The following is a 21140-nucleotide window of genomic DNA, read 5'->3' on the forward strand; positions in this document are numbered from 1 at the left end:
TGTATTGCTTTGCAATTGTGATATTTACATTGAAGTGTGTGTATCCTTACATTTTATGAAATAAAATATATTTTGAAATTTAAAAAAAACTTGTCCGTCCCCAGTGTTGTGCACAATGTACCCTGTATACTGTACTGTGTACACCATGAATGCATGTCTGTGACTGCTACTGTTAGGAATGTAATAATGCTTTTCTGACAGTGATTTTTCCTCAAATACTGCCTGTCCTTTGGTGACAGCATCTATAGATGAAGGGTCAGCCTCGACATGTATGCTAACAAGATTCAGCCCAACTCCTCTCTATCACTTCCCTTGGCACCATGACCACCTGAGCACCAAGAACATTCGGGGCCCCACTGCACCCCCTGCAAAACTCCCCCGAACCATCAAAACACAGACACGTAGTAAAATATACGACAAAGAAGCAGCCCCATAGACTGTTTACACACTGTATAAATAATAAAGGAAATCATATCACAATATACTACACTTAAATGAAACTGACCCTAGCAGAGGCCCCATATTTAGCTGGGGCTCCTGGGCATGTGTGTGAAGTGACTAGGGGTCTTTTTCTATGACTATATGAATGCAATTTGTTGTACCCAAAGGATAATTGTAATAACTGGTTTTCATAATTTTTTTTGCAGATTTACTTGAAAAACAGACAATACTACACAGTTGAAACAAACAATGCTCGGCATTTGGTAGAAAGTGCAGCAAGAGAAATAGCTAAACTGCTAAAGAACAAAGAGGAAGCCCTGAAGGTGAGTACAGGAATTCTGTTGTTAATATTCAAGATGGGTTTCTATGGTCACTTCATAATTTAAAAGAAACTATGATGGGATTGCTATTGTCAGAGTGTTTTTCACTGCAACTTCCTAGTTTGAATACATGGAGCAATGCACGAATAAAAAAGATGTAAGCAAGCTTGTTAAAGATTATAGTAATGGTTAGAACTTATAAGACAAAAATTTTCAAATTCTATTTCGAGATCCTGTTAGTTAAGCAATATTGTATGTTCTGCATATTTGATTATTGATAAAATACAACAAATATTTTATATTGAAGTGTCTACACTTTAAAAGTTGTGGATAAAATGCTTTGTACGTGTCACTGAGCACTGATACCTGGATGTGAACCAATATCACGTCTGCACAAACTGTATTCACCCTCACTAGCCTGATATTTTCTTGACATGATTTCTTTTCTCGTCCTAGAATCTACATTATGGGAGTAAATGATACATTGAAAGGCAGTGCTGGGTTGTAACCCTGTTTATGGATTCCATTTTATAGTAGTCTTTACTTTCAGCTGCCTCGGCCCTCGTCTCTGGAATTCCCTCCCTAAACCTCTCCGCCTCTCTACCTCTCTCTCCTCCTTTAAGACGCTCCTTAAAATCTACCTCTTTGATCAAGCTTTTGGTCACCCTGTCCTAATATCTCCTTATGTGGCTCAGTGTTAAAATTTGTTTGATAACACTCCTGCGAAGCGCCTTGGAACGTTTTGCTACGTTAAAGGTGTTCTATAAATGCAAGTTGTTGTTTTATCCATTGTGTCTATCTATTCCCTACTCTTAAAGTAGAACAGTAAAGAGGCTTGAAGTGAAAGGTCACTTACATCTTTCTTATCAAAATCCTGGGTATTAGAACTCATTCAGGTCTCTGAATTAGTAAATATTATAACACTTCAAAATATCACATTTTGGGTAGAGGTATTATTCCTGAGGTGCAGGTGTAACAGAGTTGGTAATCTGAAACCTGAGCTTTGTTTACACTATGAGTACAAATAAAATAAAAACTGCACATCTGAAATAAAAACAGAAAATGTCAGAAATACGCAACTGGTCCATTTGTTTCTGTGAAGAGAAAGGGCATGTCAGTGCTTGAGTAGTAGACCCTTCCTCCGAACGACATCAGAGTTCCGACAAAGTGTCCACTCTCAAATTGTTAATTTGTCCTTTCTCATTATAGATGTTGATAGATGCACTTGGAGCACTGTCACCACAGTGATCCATTCAGATCCTACAGGCATGCAGAGGAGAGCAACAAGGCTGGAGCATTTATATCAAAACTGATCTCTTAATGGTTTAGCTTGGAAACTGTTACTCAGGGTGATGGGTTTCTGTGTGTCAGACGGTTGACTGACCAAACAAAACATGCAGTCTTACATTACAAGTTCATAATGGATCAGTACAATTTACAGTTTAGGATTCAATCTTAACAACAGTACTTCGTACAAAGTATTGATCTGATTTAATTGTTTGAAGGTCTGAATCTTAACAGGTGTTTAAAAGAACGGTGACCATTTAAGGATCATTACCAAGAAAAGAATGATGTCATGAAAAACTTTATTCAAATTTTTACAGGACTGATGGCAGAAAAGAGATGCCATGGCAACCCAAACATTCTGATTAGGTGATTACAGACTGGTCTGGCCATAGGGATAAGAAAAAATATCAGACTTGTAGAGGGAAAGAATAGAGAGAAAAAATTTAGGTTTGATATGAGAATTAAGATTTTTAGTTTCCCATTAAAAATATATAAAACTAAGGAAGCCAGAAAATAGAGGGAAAAGGCATTACTTTGTTAATCGTTACTTTGCAAGATAAAGCTGACCTCCATATTCTAGAAATAAAACTGAAAGTGTACAATGATCTGGTCAGGCTACACTTGGAATGCTGTGTCCCGGACTGGTCACAGCAACAATGTAGACCTTCTAGGCCTGAAAGCAGATGAATGAATGAACTTGCATTTTCACTCATGGCCTCAGGACAAAGCAGAGGAGAGCAATGAAGCAGGTCCACAATGTTAATAGAAGGACCATGCTTTGAGGGACAACTGAGGCACCTTTACGTTTAATGTTTCTGTAGTTCAGATGGTGGGACAGTGAAGTCCATGCAACGGCTTCTCATTGCTGCATTGCCAAAATTAACTCTATTATCCTGAAGCAGAATACTCGAACCACGTTTTCATGGATCCAAGATTTTGTCAGTATGATAAGGGAGTCAATTTTAGCCTGTGCTCAATTCATGGTCTGTATTACAGAGTGCCAAATGTAAAAGCACCTCAAGATAAGCTGGGGCTCTCCAGGGGACCATTCAGAAGTAGATAGAAGATATTTAATGGAATAGAGAAGATAAACCCTGAACAATACATTCAGATATAGCAGGAGTGCACAAGACAAGAGCACAGGTTCGAGGTTGTGAAGAGCAAGTTTAGGACTGATGCCAGAAATTATTTCTTTACATGGAGGATGATCAATAGTTGGAAAAGTTTGCCAGAAACACTGCTTGAGATAAGAACATTTGACTTATTTAACAATTGGTTAGATGCTCCATTGGAGACAATAGCGTTGGTATTCTGGAAAAAGGGAATCAAATGGGCTGAGTAATGCCTTCATCCAAACCTATTTTGTGATACGGTTAGTAAAACAAATGCTGTGGCTGGATTTGAGTAACAAAATGGAGATTAGTGTAAAAGTGTGGATCTTGGTAAAAAAATTGTACTGCATAATAATCTTTTCTTACATCATTTCGCAAAGGTAAACCGATAGCGATCCTCTCAATATTCTCAGTCAATCCTATGAAATAGCACATGACAGATATAGTTTTCAGACATTGGAACTCTCAAACGGCAGTTGATTGTTAATTTTAAATCTGAGATTAATAGATTTTTGTTAACCAAAGATATTAAGGGATTTGGGGCTAAGGCGGGGTTTTGGGGGCAGGATTTTAAAAGGGAAAAATGGGTGGGTTGGGGGCCGGAGGGCAAACAAAATCGCTGTTTTTAGGAGCGGGTAGACATCCCGGATGGAACCCGCACATTTTTGAATGAGACTCTGGCAAATCTGTGTGCGTACGTACATCAGTCACCAGGAAGTCTCGCCACCACTTAAATCCGGTGAGCCGATAATTAAAGGGGCAGTGTCCTAGGCCCAACCATCTTCAGCTGCTTCATCAATGACCTTCCCTCCATCATAAGGTCAGAAATGGGGATGTTCGCTGATGATTGCACAGTGTTCAGTTCCATTCGCAACCCCTCAGATAATGAAGCGGTCCAAGCCTGCATACAGCAAGACCTGGACAACATCCAGGCTTGGGCTTATAAGTGGCAAGTAACATTCGCGCCAGACAAGTGCCAGGCAACAACCATCTCCAACAAGAGAGAGTCTAACCACCTCCCTTGACATTCAACGGCATTACCATTGCCGAATCCCCAACCATCAACATCCTAGGGGTCACCATTGACCAGAAACGTAACTGGACCAGCCATATAAATACTGTGGCTACAAGAGCAGGTCAGAGGCTGGGTATTCTGCGGCGAGTGACTCACCTCCTGACTCCGCAAAGCCTTTCCACCATCTACAAGGCACAAGTCAGGAGTATGATGGAATACTCTTCACTTGCCTGGATGAGTGCAGCTCCAACAACACTCAAGAAGCTCAACACCATCCAGGACAAAGCAGCCCGCTTGATTGGCACCCCATCCACCACCCTAAACATTCAGTCCCTTCACCACCGGCGCACTGTGGCTGCAGTGTGTACCATCTACAGGATGCACTGCAGCAACTCACCAAGGCTTCTTTGACAGCACCTCCCTAACCCGCGACCTCTACCACCTAGAAGGACATGGGAACAACACCACCTACAAGTTCCCCTCCAAGTCACACACCATCCTGACTTGGAAATATATCGCTGTTCCTTCATCATCGCTGGGTCAAAATCCTGGAACTCCCTTCCTAACAGTACTGTGGGAGAACCTTCACCACATGGACCGCAGCGGTTCAAGAAGGCGGCTCACCACCACCTTCTCAAGGGCAATTAGGGATGGGCAATAAATGCCGGCCTCGCCAGTGACGCCCACATCCCATGAACGAATAAAAAACAATGTACCTCATTGAGGTACTTAAGGTAGTTTATTTTTTGTGTATTGGCCACTTAAAAAGATTTTAGCATTACCTGGCTGGTTTTCCCATGGCTTCCGACTCACGCCTAGTGAAACCAGGCGGGAAGGGCCGGATCAGTGAAAAATGGACTAAATAAATTAAATAAAATTACATTTCCCCGTCTCCACTCTGATTCTGATGACCGACGTCTCCACTCTAATCTTTTCTTCCCCCCACCCCCCACCCCCCACCCCCCACCCCCCCCAATCTCTATCCTAACTGCCGATGAAGTCTCGCTCTCTCTTTCTCTTCCTCCCCCTCTAGGATGTGCAGCTCCTGTCAGCAGCCAGCCTATCAATCAGGCTGGCTGCCAGATGCAAAACCCACAAGAGGCTTTGATTGGCCTCAACATCGCTACCCGCCTACTTTCCTTCTGGGTTTCGCACCCACAAATCATCCCGGGACTCTTCCCGCCAGCATATTAAAATCCTGCCCTTGGAGTTAGGTCATAGATCGGCCATTATCTCATTGAATGGCGGAACTGGCTTGAGGGGCTAAATGGCCAACTCCTGTTTCTATTCACTTATAACTTCTTGCTTGATCAAAAGTATATTCTAGACAGTGTTAAGTGGAAAATGAACCTCTACCCATACAATGTTTTTTTTCAGATGTGCATTTAGTCCATCAGTAACTACACTTCCTAGAGTTTATTGCACACCATGTTATGAGGGCCTATGAAGATTATGCATGTGCAGTCATTCATAAATATCCTACTTAGCTGGAATAGTTTTAAAATTGCTAATTTCTTCACAGTGACTGTCTCAGAATAAACTAATTTGCTCATCTTGAATTAAAGAGGGGAAAAAAATTGTCAGTCGAATTACAGGGGAGTGGTGGGGGAAATGTTAGTTTAAGATGACGGATGGGGTGCAATGTATAATCCCTACAGCTTCATGGCAGGAGTTAATAACAGATAAATCATGATTGTACAGGCCAAGTGTAAATACATCTAATACATATCATAATGGTAGGTAGAAAACATACATGAGTGAATCTAGACCCCTGTTGTGAAGTAATTTATTTCATTACATTGCTAACTGCTCAGTGGTCACCTGATCAAGGCACCTGCATTGCCATGACATCTGCTCTCCTGCTAAGGGCTGTGTAATTAGGAACTTGTAGCTCCAGGTAGGAGGAGGAAGGACAGAAATGACATTGTTTTAATTACTTTTTCAAAGTAATTGCAAGTTTCTCTTCCTTTTTCTAAGATTATTTTCCTCTTCCTGTGGGGACATGCCTGATTTCTACTTGGCACTTTCCCCACAGCTGACATCACTAGCTCATTGTGTGAAGAATCATGGATGCAAAGCTGAATGTTATCATTCTGTGGAAATGGTGAGAGCTAGAGTGTCTCCTTAATGATGTGGATTACAAAGGCTATCATTTTGTTTCTTGGACTTGGATCTATCCCAGACTGCAGGATGAAAGTTTCTTCTCTCCGCTGACTATAAAAGAGTTGTAAGTGAAATTAGTTTCGACAATCCCAACCCGGGAATAAGTGGGCAGAAACCCACTGCAAGAAACTGCCCACAGTTCAACACTAATTGATAGTCTCACAAAGACCATATGGTTGATTTTGGAAATTGTGCATTTGGAGGTACTTTACTAAGTTTGACACTTAAAGTATTGCTGAGGGAGAGTAGAGTTTTACTCAGCATGTGCTACATCTGATATTGATGCAGGAGCTGATTGCCATTCACCACCACTTTGAACACAAAAAAAGTTTCTTTTCTCACTTGTTTCTCTTTTTAAAGACTGATGATTTGGAGTTTTCTCTGTATGAACAGGGTCTGATTTCACTTTACTCACTTGAGTTGCTATGATATAAAGGATGCTATTACAAGAGAACAGGTTGAGAAAATTTCCCCAATAATCAGTGTGACTAGGGCAATGAATTAACAGATTCACCACTTGAGCTTCATTTCAATATAAGACACATTTAAATGGAGTTTAAAAAAAAACTGATGCTTTGAAGAAATGAAAACAGTGGGAATATAGAAGAATGTGAAGAAATATACTGAAAGAAAAAGTTATACAGTAGTTTTATCTTTACATGTTTCCACAAAAAATACCCAGTATTTATTTTTGAAGAAACATAAAATTATTCCTAATATTTTTATAACATGCTGGCTTGCCTCCACTGGGCCTGTTAACTGTTTCTGCAGTCATTCTCAACTCAGTATTGCCCAGTTGAAAGAGGTTGCCTACTTCTGCATTACAACTCTCAGTCACTTTTTTATTTTATCTCCCAGGCCTATGTTTCTCAACTTTACTCTTCTCTGTCTGGCTTTATTCCCATCAATAGCTCTTCAGTTAGCACCCTTAATGCAATGTAATGATGTCGTTGTTGAGGGTGGTTAGATGTGTTGGATTGGCAAACCCTTATCATACTTTTTGGGACTTGCTTCTTAAGTCAGCCCTGACATGTGATGAAAGCCTCTTGGTTTTGAATCCAGCCCAGGGATGAACATTTCCCCCACTTTGCCAGCTGTAGGGGTCCTCCATGGAATGTATTTTGTCAGTGTCAGCCCAGCTCTCAGTGAGCATGACTCACAACACAAAATGGCTCCCAATTCATCAAATTGCTATAAAGTTGGCAAACTGAGAGTTTGGTATGGTGCATGAAATTCACAGTTAGGTTAAGGCATGTGCTTGGAACAGAATATAAGGAACTTTACTCTGCACCTGAACATGCTGTATCTGACTTTTCTTGATGCTGGTTCGAAAAACTGAAAAGTATGTCATTCCCAGGCCTGTCGCCCTTCACCTTGATAAGCACAAAATACACCAAAATTAAATATATATTAAAAAGAAATCAGAACATTACACAATAACTGCTATTTATCAAAGAATTATTTATAAATATTGCTGCATAGGAGGTTATGAAATAAATGTGGTATTTAATCAGCAACAGGGGTTCTCAGATGCTACTAATATAGTTGAAGTAAGTATTTTTGTTTGAATCCTACTCCTGTAGTAAGAGGGGAGGATCAGCTGTTAATGTGGTGTCACGGCAGTGGTGGTGTAATTGAGCCGATGGGAGTTAGTTTGTGTTGATCTAATTGTGTGCAAGATGGATGGTTTTGCTTTGGTTTTGCAGCAGGAGAATGGTTCAGGGTCATAATCAAACAACATGCACAGGGCAGTGAGAGCTTGAAATTGCAGTTTCAAAGAATTGAAAAGATGTGCAGTGATAGAGGGGAATGTAGATGGTAACTACAGAAATGGGACTCACTAAGCAGTGGCCTGCTTAGTTCCATGCATTTCACAAGTGAGGGACTATATTGTAGTTTCTGTATTTTATATCACTTTATAATAGTGTACATGAGACTGCACACACCATATTTTTGATGGAAAATTCATACCTTTTTTAAAGCTGGAGAGCACAGTACTCAAAGGGTTAAGTGGGTTATTGTTAACTCAATCTACGAGCATATACTGATAATTGCCATTGAAAGCAATTGTGGAGTATGAGTGGTCTTTGCACTTTTTAAATGGAGAATGAATCTATTGATGCCTGCAGTGTTTTTTTACTCTTTTTTTGGCTCTGTGAACATGCTGCTCGAGATTTCGAGAATGGGTGGTTGCAACAGCTGCTGTTTGGTGATTGAAAGGTTTCCTGATGGCTGATAGGCGATGGTCTGTTACACAGATGTGCGAGCTTCTGTCATCCCTGCCACTAATGCCCATAGCTACTGGCAAAGCGCAAGTATTGCTCATTGCTGCTGAGTGGGCCTGCTGGCTACAGTCCTTACGAGGGAGCGATTGACGTCAGCAGAGCCAGTTGACGATGTAGGCAGCCAGGTGGTTTTTATAAAGTATATGAGAACACTCAGCAATTCCTCTTCTCTGAAGGGACATGCACACGTGTTCAGTGTTAATCCAATTACAGGCTTGCTCAGTTAACCCTTGAAGGTGCTAGGTCTTATTCCAAACTAAAACATGACTGCTAATAGTACAATGAGAGCTAATGGTGGTGCAGAGAAACCCTGTGATGTCCTTTAAAGATTGCAGTGGTGTTTCTGATTTAACCTATCTGTGCTGCAGTGTAGAATACTGCGAATTGAGATCTGTTCTGTGGTCCCACACATTTCTCCCTTTCTCCTTAAAGGGACAATAACCTTATTGATTTTAGGTTTTAAACATGAGTAAAATATATCCTCATACATCTTGGAGGATACTGTTTTTTGTTCTGTTGTATTCCTAACCTCCAGGTTGGCTGGGATGATAGATGTGGTGAGGGTAAGGGTTATGGCAGGGACGGATGAAGGCATGGATCCCTTGATAACACCCACCATAATGCAGAAAAACTGAATTCAACCACTGAATCAGTTCTATTTAAATGTAGTATATTGTAATCTAATTTGCTTTACTGTTAATTCAGTGTGTAAACATTCTACAAGTCAATTTCTTCATGCATTTTAGTACAGGTTTGTGTTTTAATCGATCGGGAGCGGGGGATGTAGGAGGATGGAGTGGGGGGGGGGGTGGGGATTATACGAGGGGCGTGGAGGGCCCCGAATGTTCTTATGCCCAGGGCCCCAAGAATTCTTAATCCGGCTGTGGGCTTCATAAGTCTTTTTTGAAATTACATTTTTAAATAATATAAATGTAGAAATTACTGTTACAAAAGCAAACTATTGCAGATGCTGGAAATCTGAAATAAAAACAGAAAATGTTGGAAACACTCAGCAGGCCAGGCAGCATCTGTGGAGAGAGAAACAGAGTTAATGTTTCAGGTCGATGACCTTTGATCAGAGTTCTGATGAAAGGTCAAAGGTCTCCACAGATGCTGCCTGACCTCCTGAGTGTTTCCAGCATTTTCTGCAGAAATTACAATTGGTTGTATTAGGAAGTGAAGACTTAAAGTGTTACAATCACCACAGAACTCTCCATTCTTCTGACCCTGGCCTCTTGTGCGTCCCTCTTTGCCTTCACCCCGCCATTGACGGTGTGCCTTCAGCCGCCTAGGTCCCGTACTCTGGAGTTCCATCCCTGAACCTGCTTTCCCACACCCCCCACTCCTTTTTTAAGACCCTCCTTAAAATCCTTCTCTTTTTAGTCAACCCTCCTAAGAACTCCTTCTGTGGTACGATGTCCATTTTTGTGAAGAGCGTAGGGATATTTTTCTATGTTAAGGCGCTATATAAATGCATATTGTTGTTTCTATGACATTTCTTTGTCCACTATTTTAACAGAGGTTATTTTAAATGGGATAAGTAGGGGAATGAGGAATGCCACATGAACGTGTTAAGCGTCCGTCTGCTAATTTCACCGACAATAATTTCCAGCCTCTGTTCTTAGTTGAGGTTATTGGCGTTAGAATTCAATAGCAATTGCACCAGTAAAACTGCTGCCTTTAATATTTATCACTAGCTACTTACAAAGGATAATTTTCCATATGTCAAATGAAAGGCAGCATTGTGTTTGAAAAGATGCAACACATTTCTGTTACTTAAGGGGTTACTAGAAATTCCTGGAGCCTGGCTAAATGTTTTGCACAAATTATTGAGTAATCCACCTAAACCTTAATATGTTTACAATTAGCACTGCGAGGCACTTGGGTGGGACTGATACATTGAATCATTATTAAGAGTTCTTGTTGATGAAAAATAATTTAATAATAGATGTTTTAAAATGTGAAAAGGGAATTGTACAATATTTGAATAGGCAAATATGTATATATATTTAATGACTTGCAGATTAATTTGAATCAAAGAAGCAAGTTGCTTATGTGCTTTATGCCTTATTTGCATATCTTAATGTATTATATGAACAGATAAAATGATATTTCAGGGTGATCATGGAAAGCTTGTGTTATCACAATTGGCACGGTATATATTCATGATTTTAAGCCTTTTAAAGCCCCGAAAATTGCTGTTCAAACATTTCTTTATTAGTTACTAACTTGAGGTCACAGGTAAATACAAATTCTCCATTTTGTACATCAACTGAATTAAAATTACATAACTGTACTCTTGATAAAGAGATATGGCAAAAATTCCAAGGGTACTCTTAAAAACGTTAAGATTACTTGTGATGTTTTCTTGCTTGCGGCCTTCTTGGGACGGAAGTAGTTGCATTTTTATTTAACACGAGCTTTAAAAAAAAATCTTAAAATTAGAAAATATGCATTTGAGGAAGGTGTCTCAAATGTGTTGACTGGGAGAGCTGCGTTTGAATCCTACCCTAAGGCGACAGTAGCCAGGGGCACCCCAGATGGCAAGATGCCAGTATCAACATGGCTGATCGGGTGCAGCACCAATGAAGGCCAGGTTATGTAGCAGAAGGAAGGAGGGAAAATTGGAAAGTAATCTATACATGCTACCACAGAAACCCCTCATGGTCAACCCAGGATCAGCATTTACTGCAAAATTGAGGACAATTGGCTCAGTTTATTTAAAAAGCATACAGCAGGAACATGTGCAGTGCGCTCTCAGTGTGTGCATATGCTAAAATATGGTGAATAATTCAAATTGAATTTTGTAAAGAGAATAATAAATATTTGTATTTATACTGCACCTTATCATACTTTCAAAATGTCTTGAAGCATTTCCTGTGGTGAATTCTTTTATTCACACAGAGTTTACATTGAAGTACAGCAGCTTCATTATGTAGGTAAATGTGACAGCTATTCTGCACCACAATTTGCAATGAGATGAATGACCAACTAATCTGTTTTTTCAGTGATATTGTTTGAGGGGATAATGTTGGTGAGGACAGAGAGAGAGAGAAAGATGTACTTGGCTGTCTTCTTATATCATTTAAACACCATTATAACATGAGTGAAATGCTTGATGGCAGCAGTTCCTTGCTTAGAACAAAAGTGCTTAAAAACGGGACAACAGTGGGTTGACACTAAGACGGTGCAGCAAAAATTACTCCCATCATCAGCTTTGTTTAAAATTGGGCCCAAAGTGATGTCACTGTCACCTAATTAATTGGACTTGGAGTGATTATCAGTGATAGGCAGAGCTGTATTTAGAATAAAAATATCATTACATCATTGCCTGACTCAAGGAAAATAAATCCTTTATAATTGTTTCCTTGCTAAATTAGGATATCCAAACAAGTAAGATGTTAAGAAAAGCTGGTTAACAAAAGGGCTATGATTAGAGAATGTAACCAGCTGGACATCCTGATCATAGTGAAGCCTGTGCTAATGATGTTGTAATAAGTTGTTCCCTGTTGCGAAATTAATGATGTCAGGGGGGTTTTCTCTTCTGAATTTGTTATGGTCGTTACACCCGTGATGAATAGGGAAGATAGCACTGAACATAGATAACAATTTGAACATTTTATTTTGACAAGTCTACCAGATTCTGCATCAGCATGCAGTATGCAATGGTTAATGACCATTTCACCACTAACAGTTTTTAAAAAAAAAACCTCAGTATGTGACAATGATCCTTGTTATTTTATCCCAGAATCTTTAGATCTGCTACACTCAGGAGCATTTCTTGGCTAAGAGAGCATGTAGGCACCCTGCTCCTGGGGCTTTGCTGATGATCCTTTGCTATTGGCTACAAAGAAATGTGTGAGAGAGACTCATCGCACTCTTCTGCCCTCCAATGATCTGGCTCAGATCAGGAACGCTGTGTGAAGAAAATCACTGGTGCACCATCAGAGGGCTGCTCAGTTAGTGCACAATATAACCATGTCCATGCATGAGTTTTCTGAACAAATCACTAATTTGTCCATTGGCAGGATCCAATATGTCCTGTATTTCTGACTGCTTCAATAGTTGAAAGCAATGTGTGTGTGTATAAATGTGACCAATGTGTGTGTTTGATATTTATATGAATGTTCTTGATTGGAAATACATACATATACTGTATTTTCAATAAAGAACTTCTGTATAAATGTAAACCACGCATTGATAATATGTACATGTATGATGTGGGTAGCTTTTGCTGCACTGTGACTGCCAAGCTGTGTTTGCCCAGTTTTAAGCAGGTTGTACACTGTAAATTACAATATATTTAAACACTAGAGGAGCTCTACTATACTGCTTGAAATTACCTCTATCCAGTGACCATTGCTGGAAACCATGCATGCGTGGATGTTGGCTAAAAAGAGGTTCAGCATCACTTGTGGTGAGGTCCCCTGTGGATGAATAACCTTGTAACTCACTGTCTAGGTTCATACATTAAGAATGACCTCTTGGTTGAGGTGTTGGAGGGCTATCCATTGGGATTATACTCCAGCGTGAACTGGCACCTTCAACAGAGCAGGGGAGAAAACTGGACGGGAAGGAATATAAAGGTGAAGTTAATAGATTAGCTAATGTTCCAAACAGTGCTGGAGGAAATAGCATTCAGTTCTTTGTGACTGTAATAGGACATTTGTGATTACTGTGAGCTGTGTCACAGAAGAAAGATGTCAAAGGTGCTCGAGGATATTTGTATGTGTAATATATATGTGTGCAGGCTGCAATGGCTTCAGGTTTGAATAAGAGTTGTACTTCTACTCATTGCAGTGTAGTTTCTAGAAGCACTACTATAAAGATTAGTTTTAAAGAAAGTAGTAAACATTTTTTTAAAGAACTAGAATATGTTAAACTGATCACTGAATAGAGTCAGCACCTTCAGGAGAGGAAGGGGATGGGAGAAATAACAATGGCGCTGAATTTCCACAGCGTTTCCTCCAATCTCCTGTTCTAACTTTGGCAGCAAATTGGTGGAAGACTTGGAGAAGTGGTGAAAATGGTCATTTTCTCCAGGGGTTCCACTGAAGTTATGATAGGAGATTGGGGCAACAAATTCAGGGCCATTTTTTCATGGCAAACTCCTGATTTCAATCATGCCTATTTGGGCAGTTGCTGAGTGGAGGCCATGCAATTCCCTACAAAGAGATGAAAAAAATCCTATTAGACCAATAGTTATAGTAAAAACTATACATTCTTTTGTTTTAATAAGAGTCCTTTCACTTGATCCATGGACGCTAGAAGAGCCCCACTTCCTAATAGCATTCTTCTGTTTTTTTCTCACTAGACAACACAAGATATAAAACTTAGGGAGCTTATACACACAAAGAAAAGCCAAGGGCTAGAAAAGGCCACTTGGCCGACCAAAGCCGATCTCTACTATTCAATCTTTGCTCATCTCGCATCCTGATATTAAACGCATTTGTGTAAAAAAAAATCCTTCTGATATTTATTCTAATGTATTTTTCAATAGTTTTTATTTATGGCCTTTGGTCCCATTATCCTGTCTTACTTTAATGTAATGTTCAGGATTGACCTCATCTGAAGAATGTTGAAGTGTTTGAAAGTGGCCCTCAAACAAAGCATTGGAGGAAGATTTTCCCGGTACTCTGTGCAGTGAAATCATAAATGTGTTCTTAATAAACAGGTTTATAGTTTTGTTCCACGTAGCACAGAGGCAATCTTTTCCCTCTATCTGGATTGTGTGCCATGAGGAAATGTTAATGAAAAACTGCGAGCTATTGTACAAATAGTGCACTTATGGGAATTGATCCATCTGTCTGTATCATTACAGCTGTTTTAAATAACTTTAGCATTACCTAAATATTTCACTTGCAAACTTTCCTCAGCAAATAAGGAATAATTAAATTACATTTTAAATAACGTACATTAAAAATTATGTACTTTTAGGACTGGAATCTTAGGCTATTTAATCAATTCCAACTATCAGAGGGGTGTTGTTGTCTGTTGCATCTCCATTCTCTTCTAATTTTGCTGTCAATTCACATCCCATTTATCAGCTTATAGTCCCAGATCTGAGATTTTGTCTTGCAACTACTATTTTTGGACTTTTCTTGTGAAACTTGGGACAGACCCAATGCAAAGGCTCATTCCATACATTAACGTGTTATGAAAAGGACATTTCTTCAAGTTCATTGCGATTGGGAATCTTTTGCATGTTGGTAACGCAGCAAAGTTTCTCCAACTCTTTGTCCCACCAAGTACCAAGATCCATTTTAAAATATTTTTCCTTAAAAGATTGTCTCTGCCCATAGCCTGTACTGCCACCTTGATAACTTGTGACCGTTTGATTTTGAGAACTCAATTCTCTGTTCTACATTATTGATTCATTTTGAGGAATTGACTAACTTGTACATTATCTTCTCCCCTCATTATTTCAAAAACCAGAATCCTATATGCTGAACAAAGTAATTATAGGTTCCTTAGTTGTGCCTCTCTGGGCAGAAAGATTTAAGTGTGATAGCAGAGTGCTCTGAGGGGTCTTCCTTTGATAATTTTCGCCAGGCTACAATTGGAGATGGTAATGTTTCAAATACTCTTTGATACATAAAAGTATTTGGGAGATTGGGATAAGCAAAAGAATGTTCATCGTGTTATGAAATATGTAAAAGTTATGGAAGGCTCCCAAGTCATCAAATGGTGTGGTCAATTAAAATGTATTAATTTCAGGGCATGCACAAAGAAAGGGCTTCATAAATGTTTAATGAGTCAGTAATTAGGCTGGAGATCAGTTTAAATGTAGAATGCAGGCTTTTTAAGTTTTTGCAATTTTTACTTTGATCAATGAATCTGACCTTTGATTAAATGGAAACGAATTGTTACACTTTTAAAATTTAATGGCTTTTATCTGAGAATTTTCATCATTATAGTCCTGGTGTTTAGGCTGTGTGTCATCTTATCAGTAACTGTGATTATCTAGGGATTCAAACTCATTGAATTTGATCTGAATTGAAACTCCCAGCAGAAGAATCGAGATCCAGCAATTACCGTATGCTCAGGTCCTACCACAAGTGATACTTAGGCAGGGGAAGAACTGAACTATGTCTCATCACTCCCCCCAACTAGTTACCTCTTCACAGTGTTAGTTAATCAAAGGCAGAGAAGTAAGAAATAAAAACAGAAAACGCTGGAAATACTCAGCAGGTCAGATAGCAGTGGTGCAGCATTTTCTCTTGTTTCAGATTTCCAGCATATGCAGTATTTTGTGATGCTGTTATTTGCATCTAACTCCAGATATTGGTTTTTATCCTGCAACAAAATTATATGGAGTTGCCTTTTGAAAGATGGAGACTTAGCATTCAATGCAACAGTGCTCAAATACCGAACAACAAAAGTAGCTTGTGTACTACTTCACCCACATGGGGGAAGATTTCCTCAGTGCACAACGTGTAACAAAATCAGAAGCCATTTTTAAAGAATGGGTTTCTAGTTTCATGAATGCCATGGCTGAGAATTGCTGCCATTTTAATTTGCATACTATTAACATTTAAAACTTTGATTTTGGTTTCAGAGAATTGGAGACTGACATCAATGTAAATGTAATATAAAAGAGCTTGATTGTGAATATCAGACAAGATTTACCCAAGGAAGGATATTACCTCATCGTATCTGAAGTGATTGGGGCCAGCCTTCCACATAAACACTGGGGAAATCACATTTAATTTAGGCCATCACAGCCTGAGGTTAATGTGATCTCTCTGGAAAGTAAGGCTAAATAAATTATAAAAGATATCAGAAAAGAGTTTAGTATCCTAAATTTACTCTCTGCAGATTGTATAATTTGTATTAAAAAACCTGATTTAAAAAAAGAGTAAAGTAGCAGTAGTGAAAAGGTAAGTCTAGTGAGTTATTTAAAGGAGGGGGGGGATAAATTATAAAATCATCAAAGTGTGTTAAGCATTCAAGAAAGTGCATTAAACATTTTTCTTCCACACAAATTTAATAAAATCAATTTTACCTTTTTCCCTCATGTTTTCTTCTTCTTTCGTGTTCTTTCACCCTTGTTTGCTCTCTAGTCTTTGTTCCATCCCATCATTAGATTACTTCATGCTTTGCACTTGAATGGGTTGCTTGGAGAAATATGACTCATATAAATTGATTCTATGATTTTTTGTTTCATTCCATTTGCAGCTAGTTTTCCCACCCTGCCAACACAGCTCGTATCAAAGATATGTTAAATGAAAGTGGAGACTTCTGTCTCCATGTCACAGCTTTTTGGTGCACCTACATGGTGGCCTCCACTTTCTTACTTACTTGAAAAATTAGAAGAAACAAATAAATGAATGAGTAAATATAATTTCTAATTAAGATTGGACGGTCACATTGCTAAAATTCCCCAGCCCCTATATCTGTGTTTTTCTCGCATCTCGGTATGATGTCCCAGTAACTAATTTGGCTTCAAATTCTCTGAATTATGAAGTTAGATTTTCATGCTTACTGGATATAATTGTACATATTTGTGCCTCTAACTGAACCTGATAGTACCTGAAATATCACCGCTTTAATGAAATTGGGTGAAGCGTGAGTCGGATTAAAAAGTCTAGAAAGAAAATAGAGACTTCAAAAGCATTGAGAACTTGGCTGTTTCCCACCCCTCCCCAGTCACAATACAATGACAGTAGGGATTGTGATTATGTGAGCCTGAAATTATAGCTGTTTTTATCTTTTAATACGGGTGGGAGAAAAAAAAAATAAACAAAAGATTTTTTTTTAAATGCCCCAAATGAAAACAAATTGAGATGTTTATGGGAAGTTTTAAAATAATTTCAACTGCTACAGTCAATGTACAAAAGTTCATGCAGCAATTTTGTTGAATAAATAGTGTCGTTATATGTGATTTTTAACATGACAACATGTGTCAGTTGTTGGGTTGGATAGCCAGGACCCTTGCTGATCATTATTGACCTGGAGAGTAAAATTAATGAAAATAAGCAAAAGCTCCTGTTTCCTTTCATCTGATAAACTGCTGGATTTGTATGTTTTAATTTTTTTTTCAGGAAATGGAAGGTTTTTTTTAAGAATACCGTTGACGTTATTACCTCTGTAAATTTACCTCAGTTAATTCTCCCAAGGGGATGTCAAATTTGGAGCCCACAAACAAGTGTGCAGTTCAGTCTTTTGAGTTCAGTAGAAGGCACTGAGGTACTTTGCTTGTCCATGTTTCATAGAGAAGTTCCAGCAGCTTCTCCTGTACACATGAAAGCGTAGATCCTGTGTGTTCTGTCTGAAACTATCTGCTCGATGGTAAAACATAGTCGATATTAAATGACTGACTTATTCTCAGATTTGAGCATTCTGGGGATTGTTAGTGTTCAAGCAGTGTTAACTGATAAATCCATTGAGGACACAGTTTAAATTCTAGGAACATAGGAACAGGAGTAGGCCATTCAGCCCCTCGTGCCTGCTCCGCCATTTGATAAGATCATGGCTGATCTGTGATCTAACTCCATATACCTGCCTTAGGCCCATATCCCTTAATACCTTTGGTTGCCAAAAAGCTATCTATCTCACATTTAACTTTAGCAATTGAGCTAGTATCAATTGCCGTTTGCGGAAGAGTGTTCCAAACTTCTACCACCCTTTGTGTGTCAATGTTTTCTAATCTTGCTCCTGAAAGGTCTGGCTCTAATTTTTAGACTCTGCCCCCTACTCCTAAAATCCCCAACCAGCGGAAATAGTTTCTCTGTATCCACCCTATCTGTTCCCCTTAATATCTTATAAACTTCGATCAGATCACCCCTTAACCTTCGAAACTCTAGAGAATACAACCCCAATTTGTGTAATCTCTCCTCGTAACTTATCATTCTCGTGTTATTTGGAGGAGTACGTACATAGCAATACCTTAAGAGGTAGCAGCTATCATAGATTTAGATGGGAAGATCCTGCCTAAGAAAACTTTTTGACTTCTTTAAGGATGTTACAAATAGCATTCCATATGACTGAGTTTATTTGGATTTCCAGAAATATTTTGACTATGTTCCATTAGAAAGACTTCCGATGAAACTAAATGCCATGGGAATCTAGAGTAAAACATAGAACTGAGTAAGTTGGTTTGAAAACAAGAAACAAAGTGAGAGGTGGAATGTCAGACTGGGAAGAATTTTGAATAGAGTTGTGCAGGAGTTAATGCTTGGACACAAGTTGCTTCTAATCGACATGAATGATTTAGCTGCCAAAACTAATTGTATGCTTATCAAATTTGCAGATCATATTAAAATAGGGAGAGCAGTAGAGATGGAGGGTGCAGTTAGATTTGCAAAAGGACTTTCATTGGCCATTTGTCTGCCCAATTACATAACTAATGGAATTTAATACTGACAGAGTATTGCATATTGGGTGGAAACGTGATATAAATGTACAATGAATGGAATAGAAGTAGCACCAGGAATAATGGTGGATTTCACAGATTCAGGTTAGTGAAGGAATTTTTTTGACAAGCTAATAGAATGTTGCGATAATTTGTCGGAAAAGTGGAACCGGCTTTCCAATGCACTTGGAATATTGTTTCAGTCCTGGTCAGCACTCCACAAAAATAACTTGCATGCACTGAAAAGAATAGAGAGAACACAAATGATCCCAAGTATGAAGGGGATGAGCTGTGAGGAAAGATTAGGTAAGCTCAGGCTGTAAATCTAGAGAGAAGGAAGTGAAGAGGGTTCTCATAAAGGTGTATAAATATAAATAAATGTTTGGAATAAGCTACTAGTTAAGGTAAAAGAATCAAAGATATTAAGAATGTTAAAATTTAATTGGAGTGTAGGCAGATGTGCTTCAGTGAGTCAAATAGCCCTTTTGTCACCCATGACTTTTTGTTAAATGAATGTTTGTTTGACATGATACGGTACAGAAAAGGTAAAAAAAAGTCAGCCTAGTAGAACCAGAGGATTTAAATTAGTGTAAAGTAAATTTAATACATTAGGAAGAAACACAGAGGATGATATAATTTTGTAAGAATCTGCTGGGCAGGATAAGGGTGACAAAACACTGGGGCCATTCAAAGTGCAATTGGATGCTAGGTTGGTATAACTCGGATACTAGAGGGCAAACTTCAATGAGCTGAATGGCCTATTCTCATCCTTGAATATTATGTTGTAATTTGCTCTATGCTCTTTAGGTAAGCATCGAAAATATGCTGGAACATTTTCCCTTTTACCAATGTTAGCTTAAACAATCTAATATTCACAGTTCATGGCTTGCCACTCTTGTATTCGGACAACATTTGCTACCTTCTAACCTTGGGTGTACAATGCAGACCTTGATTTTATTTTGAGCTGATGTTGATCATTAATTACCTCCTGTAAGAGAGTGGCAATTTATCCATTGCTAAACCTAATGTTGCTGTGAGCTGACTCCATGGGGTCAATTTTAGGATGGCTGAGCGGGTGTGTTCATGGCAGGGGGGGTTCCTAAAATTGGGGAATCCCGGAGCGGGTCGGGAGCCCGGCTCCAACCCGCCCACTTCTGGGCTCCCCAATGACACAAATCGGTGCGCGCGCTGCCCCCGCATGCGGGGCTCCCACCGGCAATTAAAGCTGGCGGGATGGCGGTTTAGATAGTTAGGGAGGTACTTGAGGTCGTTGACAGACCTCATGGGGAAGAGATTTTAGCAGGGATGTGATTTTGGACTCTCCTCGGCGTGTTTCCCATGCTGTGGGAAACACTCCCTGTTGTTGCAATCGTGTTTCAGTCAGCAGCCATTGGGAGATGCAGAGGATTCCTTGACAGTTGGAGGGAATACCTCATTCATTGCAGCAGGGCACTTTGTCACCTCAGACAAAGTTTTGTCTGCCACACTGTTGTCTCCACACTCAAAATTATTACATCATACCCTAAACTCTGCTGTCCAAACACATTTACCGACTTTGTGGACCCCCTCACACTCACGACGTCAGGATGAGGGGGGGGGGGGCGGTTTCCTTAGCTGCATTCATCACTCCATTGGAGGACAAGCAACATCACCAGCCTCGCCAGGCACGCCGTCCACCTCCGCCACGTGGAGCTACACAACACAGTGCTGCGCAACAGGCGCCTGCACAAAGTAGTCGTGCAACTACACATACTCACACTGTAAGGTGATCCAATGGGTGGCATCAAGGGTGTTCATGGAGAACCTCATGAAAGGGCATTATTGCACAACCCAGTCAAGAATGGCCAAGACGTGGCAGAAGTGGTGATAATATAATATGTAATGTGAGTTGATCAGAAATCAAATATAAGTAAAAACCATGACCAACCCTCAAACACTCTTGTGCATCCCCTTCATGCTCACGACACGTTTGCCTTACGCTTCCTACTACACATACGTATTGCATGCCCTGTGGCTGCAGCATAGGTAGTGGCAGGTTGGGTGAGGCTGACCGTGAAAGAGATGTATGAGACAGCGCCATGAGATTGTATGAGGATTGGGTTGAGTGATAGTGGTGGGATGAGTACTGGGGAGGTGAGGAAGTGCAGGTAAGATGAGGATGTG

At 39.6% G+C, this 21140-nt stretch overlaps 1 protein-coding gene across 3 annotated transcripts in view; it reads left to right on the plus strand.

Annotated features, from left to right (window-relative positions):
- The window catches only part of LOC137341637 (voltage-dependent calcium channel subunit alpha-2/delta-1), a 588942-nt gene that overhangs the window by 63226 nt on the left and 504576 nt on the right, over window positions 1-21140 (plus strand). For all 3 annotated transcript variants that reach the window (XM_068004938.1, XM_068004940.1, XM_068004939.1), the window contains exon 3: window positions 648-764. In XM_068004938.1, the coding sequence (XP_067861039.1) occupies window positions 648-764 (117 nt within the window). The remainder of the gene's footprint in view (window positions 1-647; window positions 765-21140) is intronic.

This window comes from Heptranchias perlo, chromosome 24, assembly GCF_035084215.1.
Source record: "Heptranchias perlo isolate sHepPer1 chromosome 24, sHepPer1.hap1, whole genome shotgun sequence".
NCBI classification, from domain to species: Eukaryota; Metazoa; Chordata; class Chondrichthyes; order Hexanchiformes; family Hexanchidae; genus Heptranchias; species Heptranchias perlo.